At 39.0% G+C, this 12,544-nt stretch overlaps 1 protein-coding gene across 1 annotated transcript in view; it reads right to left on the bottom strand.

Annotated features, from left to right (window-relative positions):
• Positions 1-965: 965 nt before the first annotated feature.
• UBE3D (ubiquitin protein ligase E3D) overlaps positions 966-12,544 on the bottom strand; it is a 108,840-nt gene continuing 97,261 nt past the window's right edge. The window contains exon 10 of the mRNA XM_054021386.1: positions 966-3,435. Within this exon, the coding sequence (XP_053877361.1) occupies positions 3,415-3,435 (21 nt within the window). The 3' untranslated portion in view covers positions 966-3,414. The remainder of the gene's footprint in view (positions 3,436-12,544) is intronic.

The raw sequence follows: 12,544 nt of genomic DNA, 5'->3' as shown, positions 1-12,544 counted from the left end.
TAGTGTGCAAAAATAACCTGCTCACAAGAAGATTGCTACATTTTTATAAAGCATTATCATTGATGAGTTTTAAAAAGGCAACAACTGAACTCATCAGGATTCAAGTACACCAGTGCCTATGAAAAGAGTGAAAGAAAAATGCTGAAAGATTTAAAAGAAAAAAAAATGATCCAACTCGTCTATAAAAACAGTTATAGTCTGAATAATGCACCACCTGACATCACAATGAATCCTCTGAAGGGGACATGATTGACTTTTCTCCCCTTCTTCTGAATACTGGCAAATAAACCCATTTTCAGACAAGAACACTTCTGATACATTTATACATTACTGTACGTGGGCTGAGGTTTTCTAGGTACCTGTCCAAATAACTTAATAATTGCAGGAAAGATAACCCAACCACAACCAGAAATGCTCGTCTTTGGCAGCCCACAACCCTCACCTTCCTGGTATGGGGACAAAGACCGGCTTTTAAAAAAAAAAAAAAAAAAAGGTTCCTGAAGAGCATGGCTTTGTGAGGCTGCACATTTGGCCTAATGCTACCTCTGCTGTCTCCTCTCTCATATACTTCCCCAGGAATCCTTTCGAGCTGAACACACTAGAAGCATAACATTTCACTGTGATATTCTACAAGGTTTTCTGAGAGTGATAAATTAGCCAGGAGGGGTTTGATTTATATTTATTTATAGTGCCCCACTTCATGCAGATTTTTTCTTCTGTATTGCTGATAAATCAAGTTAATGATTTGCCTGCACCTGCCATCTCAGAACCTCATTTGCCATTAGAAGTATATTAACTATTTATGTCCCTAATACCATATTATGTAGGAGAAACTGACACGATGACAGATTTTAAACATACAAAGCATAAATACTTTCTGGAGCAGATTGCTCTATTGATGCAAAATCACAACAGGAGGCATTTAAATAGGAGGAAAGTGGCTTTACAATCACAGTGTAGCAATCTGTCATTTCAATGTTTTTCCTCCTTTATTGGCCTAATCATATTCTGGAAAGCAGAGACCAGCAAACAACAGAGCAAAACAAAAATGGAAAAAAAATTACTGAAAAATTAATTGTATTCATAAGAGAAAAATCAAAATGACTCACCATTGTTATATAGACAAATTATCATGGAAGTACACTATATAGCCCCAGAATATATATGTGAAAAATGCCACACTTCTGCTTTTATTTGAATACTCAAATCTAAAATAATGAGGAAAAACTAGGATGGGGCCTAAACTAGTTGCTGAGTGGTCTTAACCTCCACTTACATCCCATATCTCTCAGGAGACGCTCAGCAACTTGCAGTATGAGTTAGAACAATATTATTGGCAAACATGTAAAGGAAGTGCTGACTTCTCCTGAAATCCCAGGGTTTTAAAAGAAGCTCTTCATAACAAGAATCTCTCCCTCTAAACCCATTCCTCTTAAAGAATTGTCCTTTGACAAGCTCACAGCTTTCTTATTTCTTAATTGTTTGCAATGTAGTTGCTGTGTTGATCCCAGGATATTAAAGAGAGAGAAGGTGGGTGAGGTAAGCTCAAAAGCTGTCTCTTTCACCAACAGAAGTTGGTCCAATAAAAGATATTACCTCACCCACCTTGTCTCTCGTATTTCTTAATTGTTTAAAGATGAGTACTGCAAAAAAGCCAGCCTGTACAAACAGGATTTCTTCCACTATTTTCAGTAGAAATGTTTCTCCCAAGCATCTTCAGGACATTAGAACTGTGAGACTGGATCAAACCTATGGTTCAGCTACTCCACTATTCTGTCTCCAAAAGTGGACGGCATCAGATGTTTCAGGGGAAGGCACAAAACAGAATAGACAAACGGGGGCTAATTTGCATCCTATATTCAGTCTCCTGGTAACCCCTATACTTAGAGATTAGTTTACAACCTGAATCATGGTGTTTAATAACGCTAACCAAAATGTATGGTAGCATAAACTAGTATAACTCTGGATCATCTAGTTATCCATATAAATGTGTGACTCATTTTTGAATCGTGCTAAGTTTTTGGCCCCAATGGTATTCTGTGGCAATCTTGAGGGCACATAAGAAAATAGATTAAGGTTACAAAATGGGCAGGATTCCAAATATGTGTTAATACAGGGCTCAGATATACAATATAAAAGGGATCCACAATATGAATTTTCTCATATAGTTCAGCCATATCCTTAGCTTAGGCAGAGTACAGGGTGGCTGCTGAATTATGGGGTAGTAGTGGTGCTTATGCAGAGATGAATAGCTCATCTTTCCCTCCACTGCCCACACATATATACACATCCTCTCTGGCACTCTCTCCGCACAATGGAGACCAAAGTGATTACTGACAACTAAAGAATGAGAGGTCCACTCTAAAATTGGAAACAGTGCAAGGTTATTTGTTCCACATGGAATGCATTTGGTGGTATCAGTCCAATTACAAGTAGATAAGTGTTTACAACACAGAAACTGCCACCAACTCCAATCAGCACTAACTCGCTTGTCAACTTTTCTTGACAGTCTGATAAGAAGAGAAAGTACTGAATGGCCCATAAGGACTGAACTACTCCATAGATATGGTCCCGCCAAGCCAGGATTGAGGCACCTAGGAAGGGCTGTGTGGGGAAGTTTATGTTGTCACAACCTGAGATGCATGTGCTTCGCAAACAGAGGATTTCTGTTTCTAGGACTGTCAGTTCAGCAACTTCTATGAGCCCTATATTCACAGACACCCTTCTTTTTGTAGTTGCAAGATAATTTCTTTTAAGTAATCACAAAAACATTTTAACTAATACATTATCAATTTCATTCAGTTTTACATAGGGTGCAGGCATGTACATACTACCTTCTCTCTTGATTAGGGAGTAGGATTTAATATGGAAATAATGTATATGCTTCATACATAAATTTGTTGGAAAACAACAGTTTACATTTTACAGTTCTAGTTGTCTGATTACCTCTGCCAACTCAAAAAAGTGAGAAGTGGTAAAAGTTGCATATATATTTCTTAGTTAGAATTCACTACATTAAATATTTTATACCCTCTCCTGGCTGCCAGTTCTTCATTTTCCACATAAAATACGTAAGTTACTATCAATCACTGCTCCATCAAGATAATTGACTTCTTCTCCCTTGGTGATTAAGAGGTCATCATTACGATCACCCCAGCCTTCAGACATAAGTCACTCTCATAACTCCAGTCTTGTGCTTGTCTAAACCAACTTTTTCCTGTCAGTGGCTTTGCTCTTTCAAAACCAAAAATCCAACAAATATCAAAGCTAAAATAGTAAAATAATATTATGCTGAGGTTTTGCACCCTCAATGACTCTTGCTGGAAAGTCTTCCCAATGGAAATTATCCTTATATTTCTGTATTTTATTGAAGGTTAACTTGAGAATAATTTTCAGTTAATGTGTCTGGATTCTTCACATCTTCAAAAAGGCAACCTGTAAAAGAGAACAAAACAAAACAAAAATTGTTAGCTTCAGCATGGCGAGAAAAAGCATAAAGAACTCCAGCAATTCAAAGAAATGTTGCACTTATTATTACTTCACAGAAAAGTACATTCACCCAAAGCTGTGCAGTACTTTGCCCAAAGAAGTGATTGTTAAATGCTAAAGATAGTTCTAATATGTTTGTTCTACTTTTCTATTTATCCCCTTAATATCCTCAAACCCACTTTTCAATGCTTGCTGCTGAATTAAATCAGCTGTAGGAGTTTTCACAGTTGCAACAAGGATTAGCAAGATTCTCTGGTCTGTATTTCTGTGAGGGAAAGTCATGTATACACATTTTTCTCCTTGCATCAGAAATACAGTTTGTTTCTAAATGACAAAAGTAAAAGGTGTTCATCTTGTCTAATTTAAGAAGACATTTGACAGTATTCTGAAACTGGTTTCGATTTTAATCCCTGAAATACTCCCCATTTTTTCCAAATTATTAGCTTGTTTTAAGAATGTTGTCTCTATCTGCTATGAAATCCTGATCTCATCAGAGTTAATAGAAAAACTCATTCAGATTTCAAAGTGACTAAGAAATAGTCCAAGACACATCTGCGATGCTGCATAAAAAGGAAGATAACTAATTACACTAATACAGTCACTGCTGTTACAAAGTTGCAATAAATCTTGTACAAAGTATGTCATGCAAGGTATCAATGGAAAAGTTATAGATTGATAAGTATTATTATCCTGTTTAAAGCCATGTATCATCTTTGTATATGAAGTTATGAATATTGACTAAGAGTGTATCTCAAACATGTTGTTTTCTTGGATGACACCCCAAGACAGATTTGCATCTAGACTAGGCAGCCTGCTTGATGGCCCATTAAAGACAATCAGATCACCCAGTGAGCCCCTCCTGAAGACGTTTTAGAAAGCATTGAGGCAATGGCTACCCCGTGATTCAGCAAGGCACATAAGGACATGTGATCTAAGACTCCATCTTTTGCCAGTAACTTCCCGTACATTTGGGCTAAAAGTATAAAAGGAGACTGTGACATCATTGCTTTGTCTTCAATCTTGCCCCATATCTTTGGGCACGATTTCTAACAAAAGGAACCTTTGAACAATGGACTGATGACACCCAATATATTTGGGTGAACCAGAGAGTATTACTATCAGATAGCAGATTTAACATCACTGCTACTATCCTGACCTGTAAACTCTGAAACAACTGTAATGCACACGTTTCCTTTAACCAATTAATAACTCATTTTCTTTTTGTATTAATAAACCTTTAGTTTTTAGTTACTAAAGGATTGGCTACACGCATGGTATTTGGTAAGATCTAAGTATATATATTGACCTGGGGGAATGGCTGATCCTTGGGATTAGAAGAACCGTATATATGATGAATCTGTTTTTCAGTAACCTCTCATGAAGATCAGATGTCTGGGTGGCGATAGGGGCTGGATTGCATAAGGGGACTGTATTTTGGCTTCTTGTTACCCAGTGAGGTGATACAGGAGCTCACTTTTGTTACTGGCTTGGTGAATTCTAATGTTCGAATAACCACCAGTTTGGGAGTATGTCTGCCCTATTTTTTGTTCAGTTTGTCCTGAATGTGGCATTCTCAGCTGTGACCCACGCTAGGCACGGTCCACAGCATTTTTTTACAGAAAAATCCTGGAAGGAGGAAAACTACATGACAAACACTGCATGGAAAATGATCCACCTTCTTCCCTTCGGTGTGCAGGACTAATGGCAATACAGAAGGGACAGGGAGTGTGAACTGCCAAATACAAAAAGCCCAAGGATTTGTGTGAGTAAATGGGTCCATCCTATTGGCTATTGGTTCATCTGCATGTAATGGCTCTCTCTCCATGTTCTTTTCAGCCTTCCTCAGAACTGACAACCTATACTAGAACACAATTAGAATGTGATGTTAAACAACTGGGAACAAAGTATGAGCAAAGTGGACCTCCAGAGCAAGCAAAACAGCTAACTATTACACTGGGGAAACGTAATACTATGCTGATCAAAAAGGTAATTCGGAAAACGCGTTGAAGCCAGTATGGAAGGATGAAAAAGCCAATAGAGCATTTAGCATATTGCTGAAAACACCCAGGGAACAGAACTGATGCCTCATAAAAACACAGCAAGAAGAAGAGTCATTAGACACATGCTGACCTTTTTCCTCCATGCTCCTTGCAACTCCAATGGATCAACTACACAAGCAATTATGGATCTAGTAAAGCTCAATATCATCTTGGGTTTGTTAACTATTAGACTACATATATGTGGATGTCATGCTGATCTTTAATCCCCAGACTGTTTTGAGACTGTATTTAAAGAATGTACTAAATATAATGAACTGGAAGGGATTGAATTGCAAATAAAACAGAAACTATATCAAATGAATAGTCAAAAAATAGAGCTGCACAGAATAAAAGATTTCTTTCTGATCAGATGGCCAAAGGAATACTCAAAAGACACTCAGACGTTTGCTAGAGAAGATGCAGAATACTTAGTATCTTCAGACACATCTAGGGGATTTGTCTGAAATTGTTCTAGGAAAGGATTTGCATCAATAATAACCTGAATATAGACAGCAAATAAGCCAAGACTATGACACTTCTTGGCTATAATGGAAAAAATCTGAATCCCAACATTTCAACTATTCAGTATCCACTTGCTGTCTGCAACAATTACAATAGGACCACATTGTAAAGCTCCACATGTCCATGGGCTTTATTACATGGGAAACCTGTCTGTCTAAGGGTTTCTTTCAAATGTTTCATCCCAACCACATGTTCCCATGGAACATTTCGATTCTGTCAAACCAGCATTTTCCAATTAAAAAAAAAACTTGCTCTGTTGGAAAAAATTTCAACAGTTCTAGGGTTTCCTGGAAATATTAATCCTCTAAACTACTGACTCCCACTCTCAAATGCCAGGAAATACCTTCCACCTTTGCTCCTGATTTAGCTATCCGTATGAACAGACAGCAACTTAATCAATAATCTAAACGAAAAAGTCACAGACAACCAGACTAGTGGTGCAAACCTCGCTCCTTTGAAATTAAATGCAAAACTTCTACTGACTTCAGTGGGGCAATGAGTTCACGCTAGAGATCTAGCAGAAAAAGGGACAGACCGAAACAAGAAAGAGAAGCAACAACTATTTCAATACAACAGAATCAAAACTTGAGATAGAAGGATCCTACATTGAGTCAAGAGAAAAATCTATCTTTCAATACATAGTACAGGTGATATCATTACAGTTGATGTGTTTATTTAATTTGACCATTTTATTCCTTGGAAAGATTATATGCATTGAAATACTTTCTTGTAGAGGGTGTATTTTTTGTTTTTTGTACTGTTATATTTCCCTGCTGTGCAATAAAAACTAAAGCTTAGAAAAGAATGCTTTGTGACTGTATTTGCAAATATTACCAAAGTGAATGGAAAAAAACACCACAGTAGATCATCAGAATATTTGATATCTCCAACAACAAAAGAGTAATAACATTGGGTAATCATAAAACTAGCTAACAGTTACCTACAATATTTTAAATACAACAAATTATATAGAATACATACAAATTAAAGATTAAAATTTATTAAATTCTATGGGTTCAAAGGAAAGCCTATAGAATTCAATAATAGTAAGCTGTAAAAAACTAATAATATCCACCCTCTATTTGTTCAATGACAGGAGGAAATGTATCTTATATGTCTGTATCACAATTATTGTAGAAGTACTCATGCACCTTAGCAACATTACAGTATCAAAAAAGTTAATGTTGAAGTTTTCTTCTAACTGCTCAACTAGAGATCTGTGGGTTTGTGAAGTTGGTTTGTGGGAGTTTTTGCCCCATCTATCATCCTATTGCCTTTCTGAGCCACAGAGTACTAGCCTCATCATGGATCACCACAGATAATCTTGCCAAAGCCTGCAAACATGGTATTTCACGCACTTCCTGTCAGTACCCAGGCCGGGCCGGGGAAGCTAATGATCCCACCAGTGGACAAAATTCAGTAATGAATCCTGGTCACACCTGAGGCACATTGTGCATAAGCTACGAAGAATGCTATCAGCACACTATGGGCTTGTCTATACTTACCGCGCTGGTTCGGCGGCAGGCAATCGAACTTCTGGGTTCGATTTATCGCGTCTAGTCTGGACGCGATAAATCGAACTCAGAAGTGCTCCCCGTCGACTCCGGTAATCCTGCTCGCTGCGAGGAGTACGCGGAGTCGACGGGGGAGCCTGCCTGCCGCGTCTGGACGGCGGTAAGTTCGAACTAAGGTATGTCGACTTCAGCTACGTTATTCACGTAGCTGAAGTTGCGTACCTTAGTTCGATTTGGGGGTTTAGTGTAGACCAAGCCTAAGAAAGAGAAGTACCAAACAAAACAACTGTGATCTACAAACTAAGTTGTCAAGATAATTAGTTTTCTGAACCGTTTACACAAGAATTTTGTTGTTGTTGCAGATAGTACAGTGTACTAGTCCTTTTCAAGAAACTCAATCCGGTTTATATTAGCCAACTTTTAAATGCTGATTTTTGTACTCTATGTATCCTTACCTGTGCCAAGAAAAATTGCTTTAATCTACTATTTGTTTCAAAATATTATAATTTTATTCTATTTCACAATATTGAGTGAAGTCTCAGCATTCCATCTGGGTAGTTTTCACAGTACAAGAAGCTGCAAAAAACATCAGCTAATGAAAGAATACAAACTCTACATTTGCAGGTTCTTTATAGATATATATATATATAGTGCAGTGCAGCACAGCCATATATGTACACACATACACACACACGCAAAAGACAAATCACACCAGCTTGTTTTTACTGTAAATGGTAAAATGGCAGAAATGTTGACACAAATTCTCAGAGCCACAGAAAGTTAAGAAAGGTGGCTTATTCTATATATACCAAGAGTCAATATCTCTTTGATTGTCATCACAACTGAAAGCTGACATTTTTTTTGCTCTTCCAGCGACTGTGACAAATGCCTTGGAATAAATTGTGTTAAGATGAATCCAGATAAAATGGGGAAATGATGTTGATAGTTTGGAAGAAATTAACTGGATAGTGAGTCCATTTATGTTAGTTCAATGTGCCAGACCACCGGCAATCTGGTCGCAATTTCATGATCATATTCCATCCACTGATGCTGTTCCAATCTTGGTGGCAGATAGTGCCTTTTCACTGAAGTCCTATTTGTGACCATTTCTCTCTGAAATGCAGACCTCATCACAGCAATCATTGCTTTGGTAACCCCCAGGCTACATTACTGCAATGTTCTCTATTTGAGCTTAGCACTGAAAAAGCCCAACACTCATCGCTCAGTGGGACAAATAGCTAGCTATGAGCCCATAGTACCAGTGTTTTATGACCTGCTTTGGCACCCTGTTTATTTCTTGGCACAGTTCAACATGGTTAGTCATGAAGTACAAAGCCCTAAGTAGTCTCTTTCTCTATGTTCCCTTGCAGTTATGAGCCACTGGGCTGATCTCACTATTGGGTCCTGAGGTTAATTTCTCTATCTGCACTGGAGATCTTACACCCCTGGGACTTGATTCCTCCTGTGGTCTGCCAGAGCTGTAACAAAATTTAGCGAACAATGCAAGATAGGTTTACCATATTTCGGGTTCCCAAAAAAGAGAACACTTCTGGGGTGGGGGAGCTGGAGGGAGGGCACAGCTGGGGGAGCTGGAGGAGGTACCTGCAGAAGGTACCTGCAGAAGGGGAACTCACTTGAAGTTGGGGGCAGTGTCACTCTCTGTCATGCTGGCAGGTGCAAGTCTGGGCCGCAGCAACAGCAGTCCGTCAATGTCTCCCTGTGGGACCTCTTACCCAGGGCTGAGAGCAGGGCCTGAGTGGGCAGGATCCAGCAGCTGTGGACCAATCAGGTTAAGATGCAGAGGAGGAACCAATCAGGAAGTGGACCTATCGGGACTCTTTCTGAGTTGCAATGTTTGTTCTGCAAAAATCCTGGACATTTCCTGTTATTTGATAAATTGCCTGGACAAAGGACAGAGACTCAAAAAAAAAAAAAGAAAGGTAATGTCCAGGAAAACCTGGATGTATGGTAACCCTAATGCCAGACAAATTGTTTTGTCAAGTTTTTGAAACTTTTCCTTAATATTTATAAGAGATTGGGGTGTTAGTTGGAAATGCGAGGGGTAATTGCGGGCCCTTTTAATGTGGTTCATACTTTTTAAAAAATTATAACAATTGGGTACCAATATACATTTTTTAGATGTACATATAGTTAAAGATAGTGTTAGCAATACTGGTTTGCTCAGGAAGGAATAGATGTCCGTGCAGTTTAATTTTAGACCTTCTTGAAACTTTCTGATAACATTTTATTTTGCACCGTGTTTTTCATACAAACTGCATCTCGAAGTGTTTCACAGAGTTAAAGAATACAAGAAATTGTCTAGTAAGAACCCCAGAAAACAGTGGTGTAAAGGCATTCCATAATGAATACATTACGAATTTGGTCCCAGGTCCAACAAAAAAATTAAGAGGAATAGATGAGGGAGAAAAGCTGTTATTTATAGAAAAAGTTTGAAAAGCAATGGAGACTCAAGGAGCCAGAGAGATAAAGAAGGCTGTTCCAAAAGCTGCTGGAGAGAAATCTCTTTGCACAGTATTACCATTCTGGATAGAACAGATAGAGAGGATGTCTGGTGTTAGATGAGCAGAGGCAAGGCTCAAGCTAAATGAGCAATGTATTTAAAAAAACCTCACAAGATCTGTGTGCTCAGAGTATGCAGGCAATTCTGTGGAGCTGACAGTAGATACAGGAGTAAGAGAAAAGTTAAAGGTCAAAGATGTGCCAAAGTTACAAGCAGTGGAGGCAAACGGGCTGTCTGAATTGAGGGAGATAAAGAAAATGGAGTTGTAGAGAATTCTCCTCTTTGCTACGAAAAGGACAAGCAGTTCTGTTTTTGAGGCAATCAGTTTTAGGAAGAAGAGATTAAGCTACGTGCTTATTTCATCAGAACACAAAAACAATGAAGGTGTCGAAAGCTGAGTTTCAGTATATAATCATGGGGATCACAAACTTTCAAACTGCTCCTACTTTTTATTCACTCCAAAGTGAGAGAATGCTGCACAAATAAAGGGGAGTGTGTGCTTTTAAAGGTTAGGGACACAGGATTTCTAATACCTATATGTTTCATACCAGTAAAATACACAGGTGTACATGGCATGTCAATACAATCCCTATTTATTATCACTTCACAGGTGGAAATGTACTTAAGTTCTCTCTCATTTAACTACAACTGTACAGTTAAAGTGAAACAACTTCTGCGTGTAGGCAAGGCCTTAGTACTATCTGATTCATCACAACATTTGTGCTCAGTTTGCCCTGGCATAAGATCAAGGTAGACCAGGAAGTGGGAGGAGCAAACCATCTGCATCTTGTCCAGGGAACATCTCCATGAATAACTGGCTCCTGGCTTATATTTCTCTCACCAAAGTCCAGAGGTTCCAAACCCAGTCTTTTCAAACAACTTAAGCAGAGAATGAAGGGATTGGGTAATACTCCATTCAATCTTCCATTATAATCGCCTGATATCTCCACACACACAAATATGTGTACTATTCATTTCCTGCATCGCTACCAGTAACAAAACAATCATTGCTCTATTACAGGGGTAGGCAACCTATGGCACTTGTGCCGAAGGCAGCACGTGAGCTGATTTTCAGTGGCACTCACACTGCCCGGGTCCTGGCCTCCAGTCCGGGGGGGCTCTGCATTTTAATTTAATTTTAAATGAAGCTTCTTAAACATTTTAGAAACCTTATTTACTTTACATACAACAATAGTTTAGTTATATATTATAGACTTATAGAAAGAGACCTTCTAAAAATATTAAAATGTATGACTGGCACGCAAAACCTTAAATTAGAGTGAATAAATGAAGACTCGGCACACCACTTCTGAAAGGTTGCCGACCCCCGCTCTATTACAACCACAATTAGGTTGCAATGTGGATTAGTGACTGTGGGCAGTGACTAACTATGCTAACCACAGTCAAACCAAAGGCTACCTAGTCAATTGGCTTCCATCTGCATGGGTCACATATTCACCCCCAACCTTGGAGAATCAAGTCTACCAAGGTGCAATCCACAATTCATGTTCTGGAAATACATTTGCAAAAACAAAATGAAAATTACTTGGAAGGAATATTATTTAACTGCTAAACCTGAACATATGCCCACTTCATTCCGTCTCCAGTGAATGCAGAGCCCAATAAAAAGGCAACTGCCTTTATCAGACTACGTGCTAGCAGGCAGTTATTTATTACCTCAGTATCTATGAAACTCCTTCCTTGGGGTCTGCACCTTGACACAGGGGGAAGGCTTGTGTGTTTCAGTGACCCTGAGAACTATGCCAGCGGAAGTTTTAACTCCTCGCAGGACCACTCAAGACGGACAGGTCAAAGGGTAGGGTACAGTGGAAAAGCAGTCCACGATCATCCAGGCGGGGGTTGAGCAATAGCAGCCAACAATCTATCCTTGTCAAAAAGATGAGTTATATAAACACAACATAGCAGCCATTCCGGCAAACAGCATGACAGACAGGGATGGCAGAGTCTTGCTCATGCCCTAAGCAACATCTGATGGCTTGGGAAGGATTCAGATCAGTGAAACTGCTTTTTGGAAGTGCACAGACATTTCTAGATTTGAATGTTACCATTTGAAAGGAGTGAGGCATATTCAGTACTAGGACAGTGAGAATCAAACACATAACTATGTTAACAATGGGATTACTTTCCTCAGGACAGCCTCCTGATAGTGTGCAACGCTCTGATCTGAGCTACACCAGCTACAGGGCTGCTCTAAATTGTGCTCTGACTATCCATTCTCCAGGCTCTGGGGAGAATACCAGCAAGTTATGTTTGGCTTTGCTATGTCCCCACGTCTCCTTCCTGGCATAGGGGAACAATCAGATGACGAGTGCCCTGAAGTTCACTTTTCACATCTGATGAATCATAGACAGAAATTACAACCGTCTGAGGAGAACTGCTCCAGGTTTATGCTCAGATTGGGAAGTTTCATGGCATACTTTGAACATAATGCACCAATG

Source organism: Malaclemys terrapin, chromosome 3, assembly GCF_027887155.1.
Source record: "Malaclemys terrapin pileata isolate rMalTer1 chromosome 3, rMalTer1.hap1, whole genome shotgun sequence".
In the NCBI taxonomy this organism is placed as follows: Eukaryota; Metazoa; Chordata; order Testudines; family Emydidae; genus Malaclemys; species Malaclemys terrapin.
The sequence above is the reverse complement of the archived record's forward strand: the minus strand, read 5'-3'. Positions and strand labels throughout refer to the sequence as shown.